We start from the raw sequence: 23339 nt of genomic DNA on the forward strand, positions 1-23339 counted from the left end.
GGATAAATTAGTATTATTTCAAATTACTATTATTACGGACTTCTGAAATGTTGTCAACAACATTGAGAGTGCAGTGGTGCCCTGAAAGATGATTTATAATTAATTTAATTAAAACATAAATAATAACATAAGGATGGAGCTTCTAAGTTTCTAAGCCTTGCAATTGCTATCATGCACCTTGACATGATGGAGGCAAGTATTATGACTGGACATGGGTTTCATTTTTCTAGTTTACTTTGTATCTTGTTTCAGCTGTCAAAAATGCCTTTTCTCTTTCTATGCTTGCAGCAGTGTTTATTTCTGTTGCATCCAATCTCCCTGATGATCTGCAGAATCCCAAAATGCTTTTTTTGTACTTGCTGAACTTTACAAGCAGCTTGACAGGTTCTCTCCAATTTATGAATTGTTCCTGATATCAAGGTTGATTAATCTCCTACACTGTATACATGAAAAACTTTACATCACTTTGACAATAAGCCAAGTATATGAAGAGATGGATATGTTCCTTCTTATAAAACCAGGTCTTCTAGCTACAATACAAGTGTTATGTTATTTACCTAGTTTAAGAGACAGTCTCTATTTTTATTTTTACACCCCAATTTGTTATGATCTTGTGAATTGGCTCATTCCTTTAATCTTTCATAATGTTCATCCTTGACATTGCATTCTGGTGTGCTAAACTCCACCGCAATTCCTTGGATCTTTTATGATACTGTTTCCTTCTCATTTTGTTTCTCTAACTTCGCACATAGTCTTGGGTAATATCTGCAAACAGTTGGTCTAGTACTTCGGTTGGGGGGTGGGAATCAGTGTCCCTTCCATTCTCTGCATACTGTTGACATTTGCAAAGTAATAAATCTGGTGTTGTTGCAGGAATTAAAATTCCTTCCTCTAGTCCCTTCCTTTAGTACCATAGGTGACAGCTATGTTTAGTACCTCGGTTGTTTTTTTCAGATATGACTTTGAAAATGTCATTTTCTTTCATACCCAAGAAATTATTTTTATTGTTCTTGGTGGCTACAATCCAGCAATAGTTATAAAGCGACAAAATCCTGACAAAGTTGCATTGGATCACGTGTAACTTTTAGTGGATAAGCAAACATGTCTCTCTTTCTAATGGATTTTTATATTTCATTTACTTGAAATAACACTTTAATTAAACAGGGATTTATTTAAAATGTTTATATTTTACCATTCAAAAGCTCAAGACAGCCCACAATCTAACCGTAGAATGGGCAACATATGCCAATTAAAGCTTTCGAGTCCGCTATCTTCAAGGACTGTCTCTCATAAAGCACATTATAGTAATCAATCCAAGGTATGCCAGAAAGTTGTACTATCATGACAGTATCCATCTTCTCCAGGAAACTGCCTATCTGTGTAGCACCTTAAATTGACAGTAGACACTCCTAGCCATTGCTGATACTTGTGTTTCCAGAAATAAAAGAGAGTTCAGAAGAACCCCAGGCTCTTAACCTGGTCAGACAGAAAAATTGCCAGCTTATCTATCCCAAGAAGCATTTCCAACATTTCCTTAATCTTGTCTTCATTCAGCTTCAGCCTGTTTAACCTTACTTAGCTGGCTGCAACCTGCAAATACTGGTTTAGAACTGTTTAGAACTGGCTGTTGCTGGATACTTATTTAAATAAACAGAGATCTGGATGTCATCGGCATATTGGTTGACACCCAATTTCAAAATTTCAGATTATCTCTCTCTTTGTGGCTTCGCGTTAAGGAGCATTAGTGATACAACTGAGCCCAGTGGAACACTGTGCCAGCCGCCAAGTGGCTGAGCTAGCATCACCAATTGGGACTCCTTGAATGCATTCCTGTCTAAAAGCTTGAAGCCATTCTAGAGAAATCCAATGCTCTTATTAGCTGTTCAAGACGGATTTACAGAATAATAATTATAATAATAATAATAATTTATTATTTATACCCCGCCCATCTGGCCGGGTTCCCCCAGCCACTCTGGGTGGCTTCCAACAAAACAGAAATTCTAAAATACAGAAATCCATCAAACATTAAAATACAGAAATCCATTAAACATTAAAAGCTTCCCTAAACAGGGCTGCCTTGAGATGCCTTCTAAAGGTCTGGTAATTGTTGTTCTCTTTGACCTCTAGTGGGAGGGCATTCCACAGGGTGGGTGCCACTACCGAGAAGGCCCTCTGCCTGGTTCCCTGTAACTTGGCTTCTCGTAGTGAGGGAACCGCCAGAAGGCCCTCGGAGCTGGACCTCAGTGTCCCGGCAGAACGATGGAGGTGGAGACGCTCCTTCAGGTATACCGGACCGAGGCCGTTTAGGGCTTTAAAGGTCAACACCAACACTTTGAATTGTGCTCGGAAACGTACTGGGAGCCAATGTAGGTCTTTCAGGACCGGTGTTATGTGGTCTCGGCGGCCGCTCCCAGTCACCAGTCTAGCTGCCGCATTCTGGATTAGTTGTAGTTTCCGGGTCACCTTCAAAGGTAGCCCCACGTAGAGCGCATTGCAGTAGTCCAAGCGGGAGATAACTAGAGCATGCACCACTCTGGGGAGACAGTCAGTGGGCAGGTAGGGACTCAGCCTACGTACCAGATGGAGCTGATAAACAGCTGCCTTGGACACAGAGTTGACCTGTGCCTCCATGGACAGCTGTGAGTCTAAGATGACTCCCAGGCTGCACACCTGGTCTTTCAGGGGCACAGTTACCCCATTCAGGACCAGTGAGTCCTCCACACCCGCCCGCCTCCTGTCCCCCACAAACAGTACTTCTGTCTTGTCAGGATTCAATCTCAATCTGTTAGCCGCCATCCATCCTCCAACCGCCTCCAAGCACTCACACAGGACCTTCACCGCCTTCACTGGTTCTGATTTAAAAGAGAGGTAGAGCTGGGTATCATCAGCATACTGATGGACACCCAGCCCAAACTCCCTGATGATCTCTCCCAGCGGCTGCATATAGATGTTAAAAAGCATAGGGGAGAGGACAGAACCCTGAGGCACCCCACAAGTGAGAGCCCAGGGGTCTGAACACTCATCCCCCACCACCACTTTCTGAACACGGCCCAGGAGGAAGGAGCGGAACCACTGCATGACAGTGCCCCCAGCTCCCAAGCCCTCTAGACGGTCCAGAAGGATGTTATGGTCGATGGTGTCAAAAGCCGCTGAGAGATCCAGCAGAACAAGGAAACAGCTCTTACCTTTGTCCCTAGCCCGCCGGAGATCATCGACCAGTGCGACCAAGGCAGTTTCAGTCCCATGATGAGGCCTGAATCCTGACTGGAAGGGATCCAAATGGTCCGCTTCTTCCAGGCGTGCCTGAAGTTGTTCAGCAACCACTCGCTCAATCACCTTGCCCAAGAATGGAAGATTTGAGACTGGGCGATAGTTGGCCATATTGGCTGGATCTAAAGATGGTTTTTTAAGAAGCGGTTTAATAACCGCCTCTTTCAGCGGGTCTGGGAAGGCTCCCTCATGGAGAGAAGCATTTACCAACCCGCGAAGCCCATCGCCCAGCCCTTCCCGGCTAGCTTTTATAAGCCAGGATGGGCAAGGATCAAGGAGACAGGTGGTTGGTTTCACTCGTCCAAGCAGCCTGTCCACATCCTCGGAGGTAACAGATTGAAATTGATCCCACAAAACTTGACTAGACAGGACTCTAGCACTCCCCCGCCCCGGCCCTGCTCCCACGGTGGAGTCTACCTCTTCCCGAATCTGAGCGACTTTATCTGCAAAAAACTTTGCAAAATCATTGCAGGAGATCATGTGGAACGTACTGGGACCGGATGGAGCAGGTGGTTCTGCTAAATTGCGAACCACCTGGAAGAGTCTCCTGCTGCTGTTTTCTGCAGATGCGATGGAGACGGTGAAGAAGGTCCTCTTCGCCGTCGCCATTGCCACTTGGTAGGCTCAAAGTTGAGCTCTAGCCCGTGTCCGGTCTGATTCAAAATGAGTTTTCCGCCACCGGCGCTCTAGCCGTCTCAACGACTGTTTCATCGCCCTCAGCGCCGGGGAAAACCACGGGGCTGTCCGGGCTCCATGCAATCTGAGAGGGCGCTTCGGAGCCAGACAGTCAATAGCGCTGGTTAACTCCGCATTCCAGCGGGCCACCAGGGAATCAGCTGAAAGGCCATCGACATGGGATAAAACATCCCCTACCACTCTCTGGAAGCCAATTGGATCCATTAAGTAGCGGGGGCAGACCATCCGAATCGGTCCCACCTCCCTGCAGAGGGGAAGGGTTGTGGAGAAGTCCAGTTGCACCAGAAAGTGATCTGACCATGGCACTTCTTTTGTTTCGCTTTTACTTAATGTCAGATCACCAACATCCATAGAGGTAAACACCAAGTCCAAGGCATGTCCGCGGCTATGAGTTGGGCCAGACTTATTCAGGGACAGCCCCATGGTGGCCATGCTTTCCACGAAGTCCCGAGCGGCACCTTGTAAGGTTGTATCGGCATGGATGTTAAAATCCCCTAAGACAACCAAGCTAGGTGTCTCCAGGAGCACATCCAACACGACCTGAAGCAGCTCGGGCAGGGAATCCTTGGTGCAGCGGGGAGGTCGGTACACCAAAAGGAATCCTGTACTGCCCCTATTGCCCAACTTCCAGAACATGCACTCAGAAAACTCAGTCTTACCAATAGGACGCCTGGTGCAAACTAATGACTTCCTAAAAATCACTACAACCCCCCCTCCCCGCCCAGATGGCCTGGGTTGCTGTGCATAAGAGAAACCTGGTGGACAAGCAGCGCCAAGAACGGGCCCATCGGCTTCATCCAACCAGGTCTCTGTCACACATGCCAGGTCAAATCCTCCATCCATAATCAGGTCGTGAATGGCAGTGGTCTTATTCATCATCGACCTGGCATTGCACAGCAGCACCTTCAGGTCATGTGGGTATCCCTTGCTGATTCCAATATCCGTCCGGTTAGGACCAGACCCGGAGGCAGGGATAGTCCTCAGACAACGACTAAGTCTGCCTCCTCGGTAATGACATGGTCTGGACTTAGCGTAACTCCTCCTCCTACCCGTGACCACTGAGATCGGTTGTCCCAGTGCATCACCCCCTGTGGAATCTGCCCCAGCCATTTTGCTTGCTGGGACCCCCTCCCGGGCAGCCCTGACCCCTCCCCTTAAAAACAAAATAAAACCTCTGTAAAAAACAGCAAAAAACAGAACAAAAGAAAAACACAAAAAACACAAAACAATAAAACCAAAAACAATAAAAATTACAAATACACTAAAATTTAACAGATTCCCACACCCAACTAAAAATCCCTCCCTAAAACCTATGTAAATCAAAAAATACAGTAAAACAATACAAAGACAGAAAATTACAAACTAAAATTGACCCCTCCCCTTAAAATCAAATTTAAAACCAATACAGAAAACAAACTAATACAATAAAACAATACAAACAAAGACAGAAAATTACAAACTAAAATTAACCCCTCCCCTTAAAATCGAATTTAAAACCAATACAGAAAACAAACTAACAAACTAAACGATAAACAACAAAAACCAAAAACAATAAAAGTTACAAACACATCAGAATTACAAGAAAAGCAGCAGCAGCACTGTTTCAGGCCTCCTAGGAGCCTTAAAGCTGTGGTAGAGTATGGGTCCCGCTCCCGGGCCCAAGGTGGAAGTGGGCTTCAGGGGGGGCAGTCCTTCCAGTACTCACAGCAGCAGTGATGTTCCAGGCCTCCCAGGAGCCTCAAAAGCTGTGGTGGAGTGGGGGACCCGCCCCAAGCCCCAGGTGGAAGTGGGCTTCAGGGGGAGCAGTCCTCACAAACACTCCCTGGCAGAGCAGCAGCAGACACGTTCGCCTTATCCAAAGGACCACTGCAAAGTCCAGGGATTATCAAGAAGGAAGAGTTCTCTCCGTCAACTTCCAGACAACAGATCATCCCCGCAGGGATTCTCAGTCACATAACAAGACCAGAAGTCAGACTGGAAGAGATTGAAGGAAGATGTGTCACCCAAGTGCTGGTCTTCACCACGCATTCAGCTATCCTCTGATAAAAGAGAATGTCTGAGACTGATCCACAGCTGGCTAAATCATTCCTGTGTAGTTTCTTCAAGATTGGTAGATTATCAGTTCCTTTAACTGAGGAGGAACTCTCTCCTTATGATGTTTCACCCCACAGCCCTTTAAGCTCAACTAGCCAGGCAAGATGGGCAGCAATCTAAACAATATGTGGTAGTCTTCACAGTGCCAAACACTCTGTCAATAACCTCAAGGGAAACAAGGCTGAAACAATTTTCCTTCCATTCTTTCAGATTTCATAACTCTTTGGCTTGGAAGAATGATTGCTACAACGCTGAGTCTTTATAGAAGCTTTTGCTCACTTCCTGTTCTAGAACTATGGAGACGTGTCTCGAAACGCACAAAGCCACCCAGACTATTTTCATCTTATCCACTTAAAAAAAATTTTTTTAGGATTTAAGAATATGTTTCTTATTATTTTCATCATTCTTTACGGCATACTTCCCTCTCCAGGTTTTTTTTTTTAAAAAAAAAATATTAAAATAAACCCTATGGAAATCTTTTATAAGATCTTGATTTAATTCTTTTGCAGAGTCTTGGCTACATTATCTATGTGAATTGTGGTTGGAATATGAGCTTGATTGATCTTTGTGCTTGGAAATTGCACCAATTAGCTGGCAATCCGGTCAATGATGTCATTGAATTCCGTTTACTTTTTACTCTTGCGTAGCTAAACAAGCCAGCGCAGCATTTCTCGTTTCATTTTTTATTAACATTGCTGTCATGTGGAAAGGCCATAGTGAAAATAAGGGGATTGTTGCATGGCTTACTGCCCTTGGACAATGATACATAGCAAGGGAATGTACCAAGGAGCAGACAGAACAGCAAATGTTGGGTTGTAGTGTACTGCAACCCTTGATACTGCCCCTCACCTGCAGCATCCCATAGCAACTGGTGTGTTGAGCAGACCCATGGACTCTGTCTCCCAACATTGGTCTCTCTATATCTTTCCTGGATGGTGCAGGGCAGTGCCAAGCTGCTGGATTGGCTCCACCAGCGCAAATGTTCAACTTTCACCTTGCCACCGCTCTGCTCCACCCTAGTCAGATCCAGGTAAACTATAGTGATGCCAGCAGTATCAGGAGGGCGACTTAATGTTCTGCCCCACCACACTGGCCACTGCTGGTAGTATCCAAAGCATAAACATGAATATAGTTAGCATTGCCTCAGCAATTTGAAGATTTAAGTTTTGGATTTTGTATCCCATCATGATTATAAAAAAGGTAAAGGGACCCCTGACCATTAGGTCCAGTCGTGACAGACTCTGGGGTTGCACTCTCATCTCGCATTATTGGCCGAGGGAGTCAGCGTATAGCTTCCAGGTCATGTGGCCAGCATGACAAAGCAGCTTCTGGCAAACCAGAGCAGCACATGGAAATGCCGTTTACCTTCCCGCTGTTTACCTTCCCCCTATTTATCTACTTGCACTTTGACGTGCTTTCGAACTGCTAGGTTGGCAGGAGCTGGGACCAAGCAACGGGAGCTCACCCCGTCACAGGGATTCGAACCGCCAACCTTCTGATCAGCAAGCCCTAGACTCTGTGGTTTAACCCACAGCGCCACCTGGGTCCCGATCATGATTATAACAGCTAGTTAAAAACAGAACGGAAGGTTCTGTGTGTATCCCCCCCCCCCCCGTGCAGTGCAGCTTCATCTTCTTATGCAGAGTCTCTGCTAGCATCCTTGGGCAATTGCAATGGCCCCACCTTCTCCTTTTGAAAAAATCCAGCCCAGCTCTCTCTAAGAAGATCTAGCCGCTTTTCTCATTTCCCAGCTACATACCGTAGCATTGCTCTGGGGCAAATTTTGATCATGGCTAGATGCAGTCACCTGTACTGTTTTGAATACTGCCCATTGTTGCCAGGTAAACTAACCTTGGCCCAACGATGGAGGAAATGGCCCAGCAGAGGGCACCTGGAGCCAGCACTGTTGCAATATTCAAAATGTTCTAAAGGCCTTCAAGGGAAGCTCAGGTTTCGTATTCCTTCCTTTGCAGAACAGCAAATGATCTACTGAAGTTAATGGCTGCTTTGCCATAGATTTCAGTGAGCTTAACTATCACCCCCAAGTGATTAATGGACTTGTAAGGTGGTCTCTTCTCTGACTGCCACATGTGAAGCTTACTGTGGACTGTATTGTTAAACCTGCCAGATTCAACAGATGTGATTTATCTCCCTTCTTTATATCCTCTGCGATCTGCATTCAGCTATAAATCCCTTTTCTTCTGGGGAACTAAGACAAATGAATCAAGTGATCTGCTTCTTTTTTGAGTGTTTTCACCTCATTATTGGGTTAATTCATTCTGAAATAAAGAATGCTTTATTCTTTACTCTAGAATAGATAATAGTTTTTGATGTTTGCACATGATTAGAAAGAGAATGGAAGGGATCATGAGTAGCCAATTCAGTATATGCAATGCCGTGATATTATTTTGACCTGCTGCTAGAAAAAATTATGGTACCAAGCAGGCATTGTGAGAGCTGGTGATACCTACTGTGCTGACTTACTTCAGATAAGAAGTTGTCTTGGCATTGAAATACCATTTAACTGATGCAAATGATTAGGGTTGCTAGTGGTTTTAATGTCCTCATTTCAAACATTTACTGGTATTTAGTTTGCTTGCTTGCAAAACAAATGATAACACTTTTTCTTCCAAACAACAACAACATAGGAACTAAAGGACAGTCTTTTCATTTAAGATGGTATTCAACTAAATAATACTGCTAATGTAACAGGACTTTCCCTATCTCCTCGCCCCATGCATGCCTCTCGTGCCATCCCCTAAATCTCCCCCGGAGGGTTAAGGGAACACCCAGAACAGATTTAAGTGAGGGAGAAAATACTTGCACTGATTGATTAGCACTATGTTGAATTCAACCCTTAGGCTTTACAATGGAACTTAGGTCTGAACTAGATAAACACAATTTGATCAAACTATTCCTGGACTGTATCACTGCATACAGTAGTTATGGGAGTCCCCCACAAAAGATAAATAGTTGCACAGAGTCTTATTATATAGGAGCAATTTGAATGGCTGACTCTCCCACCTGCAGTCTGCAATGGTATTGTCCAAAAAGTCATCTACCTCTCAATGAACTGTCAATAGGAAAATAAGAATGGAGCATTCCACCACCTTAATTCCTCTATCATGCTTTACAAAATAAAAATAAAAATACTGATTATCCAACAGCTTTGAAATCTAAAAGTGACTCTATTCTTTGAAGTGCTGACTATCTGGGATAGCCAATGTAATGCCTTCCAGATGTTCCTGGCCACAACTTCCAGCTCCCAGTTAGCTTTGTCAATGGTCAGGGTTGGTGGGAGCTGTACTGCAACAAAAGATTCCTGCATTGCAGGGGTGAGACTAGATGTCCCTAATGGTCCCTTCCAACAGTACAATTCTGATATCTGGAGCACACCTTGTGCTCACAGAATGCACTTCCACTTGGGCAGGTGGAGCCCTTGGGTTTTTTGCCAGTCTCTCTTGTCAACTCCCATATCCACTACTGCCCCCAACCCTCAGAAGCAGCTTTTCAGGAGGCCTGGGGAGCTGCAGTATTGCCCCCCACCAAAAAAGGTGATCTATTGCTCAAGCAAAACTGCTTTCCACTTGTGAAGAATCACTATCAGATAAAACCCCAATGAATTTGCAGCTTTTTCCAGCTGGGGGCTTTCGTATGAAGAAATCAAGAACTTTGACTCCCACTTTTGTTTTGAGTTCATAGATATTTGCCTTCCTTGTCTTTTAATGGGACCCAATTGCAAAATTCATATTTTGTATGTTCGAGTCCCTGTCTCTTCTTGAGATCGGGGGGTCGGGATATTAGCTGATTTTATTTTATAATACTGCAGCTAACAGCTCAAGGAACAACAGAGTCCCGTCCCCCCCAATAGATCTTCAAGTATACCATATTGTATTTTTCACCCTTGGTTGGTTTTTTTTAAATAGTTTATCTACAAATGAAAGTGAAAGGAAAGGTGTGAAGCATCTTTCAGTTGACAGGCCTTATATTAGGGAAGAAGAGCATTATGACAGATCAATTTAATGAACCGATTGATCTCTTTTTTAAATGATGTGGGAGTAATGGCTTTATTGTCTTCTGCATTTTATATAAAGGTTATATTTTCACTCCCTTGACTGAAGCATCAAAGAGAGAGGGCATTTAAAAATCCTGTTTAACTATTACTTATTATACTACTTTTTCTTCTTTTCCTCCCCTTATCCTCCCCCTCCTTCCTATAGACTCACATCGAGAATTCCTTCACAGGCCTGCTTCTGGATACGTGCCAGAGGAGATCTGGAAGAAAGCTGGTAAGAATTGTTTAAAAATACGAGCCTAGCAACTTGGCAGCTATGTGCATTTGTTAATGTTCTGATATAAAGAATAAAAGGGGTGGGGGGACGTGCTACTAATAAGCCAAAGTTTCATTTAATAGTCTTAAACTGGAACAGATCAGAACACCAGAACTGTTTTAATTAGAGCAGCATCTATGTCTGAAGATAAGGAGATGTCAATATGGAATTTTTTTGAAAAAAAAGAAAGGAAGAAAGGAAGACACCCAGATAATAAACAGATCATTTTCAGGGCTTGTTTCACATTTCCTTGTGGAAAAGCTACGGTTCATTCTTGAACATTGACACACATGATTTTTCTAATGGCTTAGTATTGAGAAGTCAAATAGAATTTGGGAAGCTGGGCCTACCTAGAAGTCATTGTATTGTGCTTGCTAGATGTGCTGCTTACCATTGGCATGTTCTTAGACTTCAGATGGAAGTGCTTGTAGTTGGCTTGTAGCGGTGGGAAGGCATTGCATAATAGGCACAAGCCACACCTCCAGACCAGGTGAGACAATATATGCTGCCTCAGTTAAGACTTTGCTAATAATCCCAGCAGCTTCTAAAAAGGGGTGGGCTTAAGGTGGCGGGGGGTGGGGTGGTATTGGAACAACCTTGATGTAGTAAGAGCATGTGTGGAGAACCTTTAGCCCTTCAGATGCTCCTGAACTACAATTCCCATTATCCATGACCACTGACTATGCTTCCTGGAGCTGTTGGGAGTTGTATTTTAGTAACTTCTGGAGGGCCAGAGGTTTCCCACACCTGGTCTCAAGTCTCAGGAATAAATGACCAAGCAAATACCAGAGACAGAGAGAGGCAGAAAGAGAAAGGCTAGTGTTAAACCAGGCATCCCCAAACTTCAGATGTTTTGGACTACAATTCCCATCTTCCCCAACAACTGGTCCTGTTAGCTAGGGATCATAGGAGTTGTAGGCCAAAACATCTGGAGGGCCACAATTTTGGGGTGCCTGTGTTAAACTATTCGTTATCTCTCATGGGGATGTTGTGAGGTTGAGAGTGGTTAGTCACCCAGAGTAGAATACCACCTTAAGTTCCTTGAAGGCAAAGTGTGAGAGCAGTGTAAGATAGGATCCTTTCTTCTTGTCCTCTTAGCATGATATCTTATCCTCCATCTTAAGCCCTTGTGAGTAGGCTAGTCTGACAAGAATCTCTATCCTTTCCTTTCTCCTCAGGCAAATTATTGCACTTCATTAGCTCATTAGTATACACAGCCATTCCGCCAGCATCTTAAATCCAAACACTGTCACCAGCTTATATGTTTTACAGAATGCAATTAGCCCTAATTCTAAGGGGCCACTTCATAATTATAGCCAAGCGAGGGCACTAAAATTGCAAGTAAGCACTCTGTGGATTGCCTGCAGAGTCTCCACATCAACAGCAGTAGCTGCTAGACAGGTATGGAGGAAGACTTTTCGCAAGTTCCAGCCAACACTTATAATATTACAGCTGCCATGCATACCACTATTGTGGGACTAGGAAGGCTGCCTGGCATGATATGCTCATGATGTCATGCATCTCCTCATCTCATGCACCTCAACCAGGGAAAGTGTAAGCTCTCTCTCTCTCTCTCTCTGCCCCACTCCTGCAGACAAACAGGATCTTCTCAGCAGTGGAGGCACTGATCATCATCTGAGAGCAGCCTTGCTTAGCTGTGATGGCAGGACAGCACTCTCTGTCTCCTCTCCCAGAGAAGAGAGGAGAGCTTTTAAGGTGTCTTCTAAATTTGCAATGAGCCCGATCCTCCAGAGTCCTCTAATGCATCTTCTCATTTCACGGGGGTGTCCATAGCATAATGGCTCTTGAACTGCAAATCTATGCCGGAAAGAGGCAAGACTTTACAGCCTTTTCAAGGACCCGATGTGCCTCACACCAGGCTATGTGCACACCATTTAAAACACACCCAAAGAACAAAACTGACACGGACTTGAAATAGATGTACGCATCCCTAGGACTGAACACTAACATTTGATGATTTTTAATCCCTTCCTCCAGTTCAGACGAAGTGTTAGAGATAATAGATTTGTTTTTTTAAAAAAGAAAAAACTGTGTTCATTGGTAACTGTGCTTCATGAGATAAAAGGCATGTATTTAAGATTGTGTCATATATATATATATATATATATATATATATATATATATATATATGACAATAAAATTTGCATCTGTGGGTTTGTCTTCATATATTTCTTTTCAAGGGATCAGAGAATGTTTGCAGTTGGTAATAAATATTCAAGCATCTTGCAAATGTCCTACCAATTCTCTTTGCTGAGCTGTGTGTGCCGGTGGGACTAGAATAGGAATGCATAATTTAAATATAAATTGCCTTATTTGCATATACAATTAGTCAAGCTGCAGCTTTGATCGTAAGCAAAAATTATTGTCCTGTTGCCACTTAGAATTGTAATTCACCTTGAATATTCAAAGTAAATTACTCCCTGTCTTGCATAGCTGCACAGTCTGATTTCTCTCTCCCCACACCCCTCATTTATGGGAGGGTAATGTGAGGGCATATTTTTTAACTCTCATAAAAATTAAGGCATACCTTTTCCCTCTAAATTTTCCCCCTGTAAAATATTATGGTTTCTTCTCCAGGAATTTTCAGATTAAACACGTCTCTCTGGAAAACAGATATCTTTTAATAAATGTATTTTATGATCAGTATCTACCTTAACATGTTTTAGCGTGCGTTTCAGTCTATTAAGAAAAATGTAGAAGTGAGGCGGCGCTAGCCTCACTTAAATGGGGATTTTGACAATAACGTTGGGGATATTAAAATGATTCGGATCTTTGGTTTCAAATGGAATTGCTCTAATAAAATATATGGCATCAAGTTTCAAGATTCAGAACAAGATTTAAAGAACTGTGTAACTTGTATTATGTACCTACCACCCCTACTCACAGATCAAACTCTTTGTTAACCTGAGAGCAGTTTCATAGGCAGTTGTGATATGGCACTAGGGGTGTGGAATATGTTTTTCTGGGAAGGGGGAAGTCAAGAATCTCAGTGGGTACAAGCAACCCTTGAATTACACCTGGGAAGCATCCCTGGATCCTAGCCTATATGATTAAAAGCACAATCCTATATGTTTATTCAGAAGTAAGCCCCATTGAGCTCAATGGAACTTGCTTTCTAGAAACTGTTTAGAATTTCAGCCTTAACCTTAGCTGTCCTCTAAGCTCAGAAACCTCATAGGTTAAGAGAAATGATAGCTGAAGGTAAAGAGAACTAAATTTATCATTCTCTGGGATACTCTACATTGCGCTGTAACCACCGAACATTTGTAACTCTAATATTTTTATTCTACAGTAAAACATTTTTATTAGGAATCTTATGTTTTTAATTAAACAGAACATTTAATTAAGGTGCTTCTTAAGTGGGTGAAACAATTAAGAGCAAACACTTGAATGAAACATGTCATAATTAGTTTTAATAGAGTGTTAATTGGTACTAGGTTTGCCAAGTTAATAATTACTGCTTATTAAATTTTCAATTAATCATTGTCATTTTCCTTTGAATAAAGATGAAAATGAGATACACTAAATCAGGGGGAGGATAGTTTCCTTGTTAATTAGAGTAGTTGAGTTTTTTAAAAGGAAAGAAATCACTTGTTTCAGTTGTCAGTTGAACACGTGAAATCTTTCACTTCTCTTGCATCCAAAAAAAAAACCACACCAAAAACGCCACTGGCTCATTGATGACAACTCATGTTATCCAGTGTGATGTATTTCTGTATATGTTCTTCAATGTAAGTCACTTAAAGACCTGCTTGGTGACAACTGAGTGATAAGTTTAATTTTTATTATGAAGAAATAACAGTACAGTGGTACCTCCGGTTGCGGACGGGATCCGTTCCGGAGCTCCAGCCGGATCCTGAGGTCTCTGCAATTGGAGGGACCGCTTCTGCGCATATGCACGGTGTGGTAGAGCGCTTCTGTGCATGCGTGCATGGCAAAACACTTCCAGGTTTGCCGCTTTCACAACCCAAAGTTTATGTTACCCAACGGTAACGTAAGCTGAGGTGCTACTATAAACATATTAGCAATAAAATAAAAACCATAAGGTGGTATTCTAATAAGTTTTACTTAAAGTAGACCCATTGAAATTAATGAAGACACCTAAGGTATTTTCAGTAGGTCTACTCTGAGTAAAACTTGATTGAATACAACCCAAGTGCTTCTTCGCCAGGTTACACCTCTCAGCTTGAGTGCTTGTGCCTGGCTGGAGGTGTGTGTGTGCGTTGAATTATTGGATTTTTTTGTGGTTTGAATGTAGACCACAAAAGTAAGAGTTACAACTATTTCCCCATTTTTGCCTCCATTCCTCCCACTGGCATGTGGCCCTCAGAAAGTTCCCCGTGAGGGAATGTGGCCTTTGGGTTAAAAACCCTGCCATGCAGTAACTCAGGCAAGGCCTGAAATACAGTGGTACCTTTGGTTACGAACTTAATTCGTTCCAGATGTCCATTCCTAACCTGAAACTGCTCTTAACCTGAGGTACCAGTTTAGCTAATGGGGCCTCCCACTGCCACTGTGCCGCCGGCGTGCGATTTCTGTTCTCATCCTGAAGTAAAGTTCTTAACCTGAGGTACTACTTCCGGGTAAGCGGAGTCTGTAACCCGAAGTGTTTGTAACCCGAGGTACCACTGTAATAGCCGATCCTTCCCCTGTTTACCTCTGCTTCAATTCCCTTCCCTTCACTTGTTGTTTCTGTTGTGTCTGTTTTAAGACTGCAGGCCCCTTGGGGCAGGAAACTGTGAAGCCGGTTCCATGCCAAGTACATTGATGACACTATATAATTAATATATTAAAATTGTTGGCAAAATAGTTAAGCTATATTCTTTCTCCTTGGCATGCAAGTCTCTGGTCTGCTAGTGTCCCAAAACAGTAGCAGTTCCCTCCCATGTGCCATGTGGTGGTATAGTCCTTGGAGAGGTTCCATTCAGTTGACGGAGGTTTGCCCTCATGAGGAATATCATTCAAGAACTTTCAGAGATCTAACTACTTAGTACATGGGAACCATTTCCCCTTGACCAACACCCTTTTGATGTTCCTGTAAAGCTGAGGGAAATGTCTTGCTTTGCAGAGGAAGCAGTCAATGAAGTAAAACGTCAAGCAATGACCGAGCTGCAGAAGGCAGTGTCGGAGGCAGAGCGGAAAGCCCATGATATGATTACTACGGAGAGAGCTAAGATGGAACGCACGGTCGCAGAGGCCAAGCGGCAGGCAACAGAGGATGCACTAGCTGTGATCAATCAGCAAGAGGATTCTAGTGAGGTAAGCCCCTCCCCTGCGGAAAAGGTCAACTCCAGATTCACTCCCAGCATGCGCTTAAGTGGGCCCGTGTTTGAGTTCCCCTTTCAAAGTGTGTTTTCTTCCCCTCGTGTTTATTTTCATGTGTCTTTGCACTAGGCAAGCTGTTGATTGTAAAGAAAAAGCAAGAACGTTGTCTTAAGCAGAGGAAAGCAATAAGAAAAAGGAGGAGTTGACAAAAATTGAGTTAGGCGAATGGTCCTTATCTAGTTTGACTGGGAGCAGATTTCCAGTACCCAAGGTGAGGTCGGTTCCAGCTCTGCTGCCTCAAATCCTTTTTGTAACTGGAGGTGGTCTGTGGTCTACCAGTGACTTGAACATACATTGGCTAAGACTACCATCCCAAATACATTTACTTGGAAGTAAGGGCTTAGCCACACTTCCTATTGTCCCATTGCTTTCTTCTGAGGAAAACTGCTCTTTAGCGCCCAGTCAGACCAAATGGCAATTTGTGTTTCCCCTAGATTGCCATTTGTTCTGATCGATTGCTAAAGAGTGGGTTTTCACTTGGAAAGGAGCAGTTCCATTGGAAAGATAACAGGGATCTCTTCCAAATAAATGTGTCCAGGATTTGAACGCAGCTCCATTAAAAGTGACCTGGCTGCTCCCGCATATTGAAAGCATTGAAAGTGTTTTCTTTACAGTTATTTTTTGCAGCCCACCTACTTTCTGCTTGTGGCACACAGTGGTTTAAATTGTGTGTGGGGGTTCTGTGGGGAAAGGCCTTGGTGAATAATGCTACTTCCAAGCATGAATTTGGATCTGGTGATCTCTAGTCCCTCCTAAGTCCTTGTTGCTCCCATTCCCTGGATGAAACAATGGAGCACCAATTTATTGGTGCTGTATCCAAAAATATCTTCATTTTTTCCTTCGACTATTCACCATCAGTTAATGAGGTGGAAATTGTATTTGGAGAGTATCAAAGAACATGGGGGGGGGGCGGTTTCCCTGTGAAATTCACATGGGTGTGGCTTTCATTGTGTAAGTCTTACTTTGAGGTGGCCAGAAGGTGCTTATGAGTTTTCTTTCTTTCATTCTACAAATCATCTCCCTGATGTTGTGGGCTCTGCAGCCTTCCCAGGTGCTCACACTTAAAACAAAGCTCAGCCAATGGGTTTTGAGGAAGCAGGGGCTGAGAAGGCTGCAGACCACCAAGAGATAACTGTACAATGGGAGCGGACACTCATTAACACACACACACCCCTCAGTCACCGTGTAAGTTAGATGTAAGTGCAAACTCCGCCCCAAAACAAAAATATTAAAGAATTTCTCAAGACTCCTGAGAAAGAGGCAGCGGTAGTGGGAAAACACCATCTTTTGCATGAGGTGAAGTTTATTTAGAAATAGTGGGCAAGATATGGCTTAGCACTAATTTGAATGGGGCTTCAGCTTTATGAATCGAGTGTACACAGCCTTCAGTATCTTAAGTGTACATGAGCATATGAAGCTGCCTTGTATTGCGTCAGCTGATGGGGCCATCATGTCCACTGCTCTGGCTGGCAGTGGCTTTCCAAAGTCTCAGGTACAAGTCCTCTCCCCACCCCCACCCCGACTTACCACCCCACTTTTTTTCATTTGCACAATGCCAGAGATTAAATTTTGAACCCTACATGTGTGTGTGGCCTATGGATACACAGGCTTAAGTGCAAATGTGCTAATTTAAGTCTGCATCCCTAACTAAGCACACTTACTGGAGCATAGGCCCCCATTGAGCTCAGTGGGGGGGTTGTTCTGGGGGGGAAAACAACTCAAGATTGAATGATTAAAGGCAGGCCTTCCCCCCCCCCCCAGCCAGAGCAGGAACTCAGCTCTGGAACATCTTAGTTGGGCACTATTGCCTTTCAAAAAGAACAAGGGAGAGAAGTTGAACTCTGGCACCTCTTTTTCAAGAAAAATTGCATTGGTTAAAGGTTTATCACTCATGTATTTTGATCCTTAGCATATATGTTTGGAAACAAGTATAACTGAGGTTAAAGAAATGGAGGTGGAGGTTACAAGGCCAAATCACTTTCCCCTCAATAATAAATATAAACTCACATGCATACGCCAGTGGACTGAAATATAGCCCTAGGAAATGCAACAGTAGTTTAGAGTACATGACACGGGTGGTGCAGGTTGATTTCACCATATTTGGGAAGGGTGGCATATTTCTTAAATAAGCAACCACAAAAGTCCCACCTCAAATTTATTTTATGAACTCTCTCTTAAAAGCAAATATGAGTTAGGAGCATAGTCTTAGGCTGACAGTTTCTCTCTGCTTTACGCTTCAAATTAAATTGTGCATTTTCTGAAAAACAGTATGAGCACTCCAGTTGGGATGTTTCAAATAGCTTTAAACTGATGAAAATAGCTTTCGGCAGAAAAACAAACCCTTATGTGTTATTTAGTGGCTAAAACCGGCATTGTTTGGGTTTTTTTCCCCCCAAAGGAAGGTGGAGTCTGTATTGTGTATATATTGGTCAGCATAGGGCTGGGTTGTCCATGGGGAGCAGGGAAGGGAACATGTTAGCAGAGTTGTGAGAATATTTCCTCAATTAGAATTTATTATTTCAGCCACAGGGATTACGTGTAAAGGGAAGGGCTAGGGGCGTTGAATATGGAAGATGAAAAATAGAACCAAAGAGTAAATTAGATATAAAGATGCTTAACCTCAGTTCAGACTACAGCATGTCAACGAAAGCTTTGAATTTTTATGGGATAAGGACATGTGGTACCCTATATTAACAGGAACTCAGGAGTGAGAGAAAGCCAGTTCTGAAGTGTTTGGGACAAAATGAATTCTTGTGTTTTTCAGAGAATAAAGAAACGTTAAAAACCCACGTAGAAAGGGAAGTCTTGATTAAACCCGCCCCAATAAACAGATGCTATGTATAATTCCTTTCAGTTGAACTGATGGGAGATTTCATTCCTCCTACCCCCACCCCCCGCCAGCCGTTTACATGTAACAAGGTCTTTCAGAGAGCATGGCTTTTAATTAATTTATTCAATTCTAACTTAGAGATTTCTAAGGAGAGGTCTGTAGTGCTGACACATTTTACATATGTGTCTTATTGTGAAGGATTCACATGCTCTTAATTGTTTGAAATGGTTTCCTTAATGTATTCAGTGAGCTGGTAGCGTCAGAGTGACTTGGGTTAAAAGATGCAAATTAGCTACTTGCCCAATCATGAAAGAACTGGCAAAAATCACAGGCAGATAAATCAGCGGCATGCTGCAATACGTATCCATTATTTAAGGGAGAGTAAGATTTTAATTGGTTCCAGGCATCTCCAGAGATGAAAGGCTATTGTGGAATCGCTGGGTGCCCAGAGTTTCAGCTTAATGTGTAGCAGATGAATAAGGAGGAGACAAAAGGAATTGATTTTCAACATCTGAAAGTTTTCTCAGGAAGAGAGTCTAGGAGAAGAAGTATATGCATATATTTTTTAGTACTTAACTGTTCCACTGAAGAATTAAATATGACATAAATTAAAATATAACAGCATTTTGTAGCTCAGATATGCCAAGGCAGTGTCTTTGCGAATGCAGTCTGCTATGATCATAAAAATACAGTCCTCTCTGTACAGATTTACATCAATGACTCTTTTTTTTGTTATGAAAAGTTAAATCAGAAAGCTGAATATCTACCAGGAGGAGTGAGTTTGGTACCTGGAGGGATGCCTGAGGCTTTTGAACTTTTTGAATTGCAATATGAACTGACCCAGGTGAATGTGCGTATTGAAACTTAGGGCAGTATCCAGAGAAATCAATCTGCTAATCCAAAGACTTTGACTGCACAATGAAACTTCCCCTCCCTCTCCTTTTCCCATGCATCCCTTCATGTTCTGGAGGGAATTTGGGGAGGGTGTGCAATGACAGAGGGAGGGGAAGTTCTGTTGAGCAAGCAGAAACCCTTGGGCTAGTGGATCTCCTATCTTGGATGCCACCTTCTCTTATCCACTGACTTCCTCAATTTCTGAATGTTCCAATGCAGTTCTAAGCTCCAAAAATGGTATCAAAATGTATTTAGAAATGTATATGGGGGTGGGGGAGGTGTTTCTCTCTCTGACCCTTGGGGCTCTCACTTCTCCACACACCCTCTCCAAGCTGCATAACTTATTTCCAGGTCACATCTCTCACTAACCCTGCTCCATGTCCTCTTCAGATGTATTTGCCTAGGTGGAATGTGCCTAGATTGAACTGTGACAATGCATCTTACTGACCTGTCTGTGGGAGGAGAAATATCTGACTTTTTCATGGCTGGAATGAAGGAGCGATCTGCCCGGTGGGGCAGAGCCATAGCAACAGTCTCCCAGCAGGACTGCCACTTTCTATTTTCATAAGGTTTTAGCGTTTACTCGGAGTAGACTCCTTGAAATTAATGAACCTACATTAGCCGATTCATTAATATTGGTGGGTCTACTCTGAGTAGGATTAACAGTGGCTACAACTCTTATGAGTCCATGTTTTCAGATTGTGGGTTCTACACTTTAGTAATGCCAACCTACAGAGGGATGATGCCTTGCATCTTGCTCTTTGACACCTGCGTCCTCTTGCTGGCTCTTATAGACTGCGGGTTGTGCAGCGTGATGGACTGCAGAGGTAGTCAGAATCCTAAATCCATTATGGGCGTGTGGGAATTTTCTGGGGCTTTCCATTGACTTCAGAGAAGTCTTCTGTATTCGCTTGTGCTATTGTTGGCGGTGGAACTGAGCCCTAGTGAACACAGGATACCAGCTAACTCCTGTTCCCTCTTTGTCATGTCCCCATGTCCCCCCAGTCCAAGTTAGTGGAGCCAAGTAGTGCAAGTGTGTAGCATAAATTCTCCACTACCAGGTCATGGGTTCCATTGGCTTGAGGTGTTTTAAGAGCATTCTTTCCTGCCCAGTCAGTCTAATTAATGAATACAGTTGCTCAGTAAATCCCTATTTACTAACCTCCTAAGGGGCTAGTAACAGACTTTACAAACTTTTTTCTTTTATCGTTCATAGCCCTCGTCAGACATTTGTGGAGATTTTGGGTGGGCTTGGAGTGGGAGAGGGCAAACACTCAAGTTCCACCTCAGCATCCTCATATACTCTCACTTCAGAAACTGCCACTTTTGCACTAGGGGCTGAAGAGGACTTTAGAGCATGTTGGGGTAAACAACGTGGGCTTTGATGCTTAGACCTTTGGACCATGAAATGGTTTGGACTGGAGCCGACTTGCACAGGGATGTTAGTGGGCAGGACTTGCACACATGCCTCTACAGCATGGGTAGGCAAACTAAGGCCTGGGGGCTGGATCTGGCCCAATTGCCTTCTAAATCCGGCCCACAGACTGTCTGGGAATCAGTGTGTTTTTACATGAGTAGAACGTGTCATTTTATTTAAAATGCATCTCTGGGTTATTTGTGGGGCATAGGAATTTGTTCATAAGGTCTGAGGGACAGTGGACCGGCCGCCTACTGAAAAAGTTTGCTGACCCCTGATCTACAGACTCCAAACTTTAAGCCCACACTTGTTCGCCCCAAACGTCTGACTAAGGCTTATGAATACATTCAAAGCAGGATCCAGAATGAGCCACTCAAGTGCTCCCCCCTCTACTGGCATGCATGGCTTAATCAAGGATGTCCTCTTCTGATTAAACCATTGTTTTTTATTATGTTTGAATGGGGGGAAAGATGGTTCAGGCAAACTCTCCAAACAGAATGGTTTGCAATACTCCTTATGCAGTTCATTCAAACCATCGTTTAATTAATTGCTTCTTCTATGGATCCAATGACGAAGTAATTGATTAAGTCACTTATTTAATTAAGAGAGCTCCTGAATTTGACCTATTTCTTTCCAAGGCCAGACTACCAGACCACTTTCATAATTTCATGTGAATGGAAGTTGCGTTAACGCGCACCTGAACTTATCTTTGCTACTGCACAAAGCATAAAATTAACCTTTCTCCACAGCTTAAAAAATAGAAACAGGAAAAGTTCCAACATAAATGAAAGAATTGGTCTAGTTGTGCCTAATTGGTTACTTAATTTCATTGGAAGAAAGGATGTTTTAGAAGTAGAACAACCCGTCAACAGATAACTTCTTCACCACTTCTTTATAGCTATAGAAAAGGAAGCTAGGCAAAAAAAATGATGCACTCATCAGAAGACTATTTGGCTAGGGGCCAAACCATGTGTGAACATGCTCTCCTTTAGTGACTTGCTGTGCTTGGCTTGGCTTTATGAGTTGTGCAAATGAATTTAAATGGTGAGGACGAATGGCTTAGTGAACCTACTGCCAAGGTTATTAGAAAAGTTAAAACATCTGTTTTCCTGTACCAACGTACAACGACACTGGAGAATCTTACACATACCGTACCCTTCACTCCCCATGTGGGTTGTAGAGTTTTTGCTAGTTGGAGCAGATGCTTTTCTTTTCTTCTGACATCTGTTCAGATAAAAACACAAGTGCAGCTGATCCAACAATATTATGTTGGGTATATCTGCTTTGCAATTTTGCTCGGCTGTACGTTTTGAAAACACCACATCTAGCATCCCCCCCCCCATTAGCAGACTTTGAAGATCACAGCCAAAAGTGTGACACCTAAATGAAAGAACATTGTGGAGCATTGCTGTAGTTTGTATTGGTAAATTCATGTGTTTATAGGCATTTGCAAAGTGACTTAACATATTAATTTATCACAGAACACACTTGAACTATATTTGTGTTCACGTATTGAAAGTGGATGAAGAGTTGAGAGATTCTGGGGCTTCCCACATTTTTAGTGGGAATTGTGATTTTGATAGACTTCTGATAGACAATACTGTCAAAACAATCAGGAAAAACGTAAACAAATTAATATATAATTATGTCCCTCTATGCACTGGCTGCAAAAAAAAACCAAGAAGAAAAATGTGTTCAGTAAATTCACTATAAATTGTTGCTGTCATTCAGGTGATTTCAGGTTTAATCTGAAATCAAGCTGGATTTCAGTTTGTTGATAACTTCTCTCTCTTGCATCATCGGATTTTAAAAAGGCAAAATAATAACAGAATTGGAGCTGTCAGAGATGCACAAGGGAAACTGTGTTTTAATGCTCAGGAACTTGGCAAAGTGGTTTTTTATGCTATGGATTTTTGTATTATGGATGTATGTTCTGTATTATTTTATTAATACTATTGCCCAATAGAAGTTTGGCTAGCCTTTGGCTAGAACAATAAGCTTATGGACTTGGACCATAATTGTGAGAATTCTCTTAAAAATGGATTTTCAAAAGCAGGGAAAATACTTTAGCTATATAAACACCCTTTAATATGTGAATTTGTAATCATTATAGAAGATGAAGCCAAGACCTCAGGTGGTATTCAAGCTTGCTTAATCCAGATTCTGATTGGTGTAAAGGGCAGTTTACACACTGATTGGTTAGAAGTGCTCAGTTGCGATGGAATGAAACAAAAACGCAGAAGTGGTATTCAAGCTTGCTTAATCCAGATTCTGATTGGTGTAAAAGGCAGTTTACACACTGATTGGTTAGAAGTGCTCAGTTGCGATGGAATGAAACAAAAACGCAGAAGTGTGTGTGATCTAAGAAAGTCCTACATATTGAGGCATTTTTTTTACTATCTCCTTGGTGATTCTATAGAAGGCACAGCACTGCCAGACTAGCTTTGAACCATGTATCCAA

General features: G+C 42.8%; 1 protein-coding gene across 6 annotated transcripts in view; it reads left to right on the forward strand.

Annotated features, from left to right (window-relative positions):
• RUNX1T1 (RUNX1 partner transcriptional co-repressor 1) overlaps positions 1–23339 on the forward strand; it is a 157375-nt gene that overhangs the window by 122155 nt on the left and 11881 nt on the right. For all 6 annotated transcript variants that reach the window (XM_035126463.2, XM_035126461.2, XM_035126462.2 and 3 more), the window contains 2 exons: positions 10281–10349; positions 15481–15671. In XM_035126463.2, coding sequence (XP_034982354.2) covers positions 10281–10349; positions 15481–15671 — 260 coding nt within the window. The remainder of the gene's footprint in view (positions 1–10280; positions 10350–15480; positions 15672–23339) is intronic.

The sequence above is a fragment of the Zootoca vivipara genome, chromosome 8, assembly GCF_963506605.1.
Source record: "Zootoca vivipara chromosome 8, rZooViv1.1, whole genome shotgun sequence".
In the NCBI taxonomy this organism is placed as follows: Eukaryota; Metazoa; Chordata; class Lepidosauria; order Squamata; family Lacertidae; genus Zootoca; species Zootoca vivipara.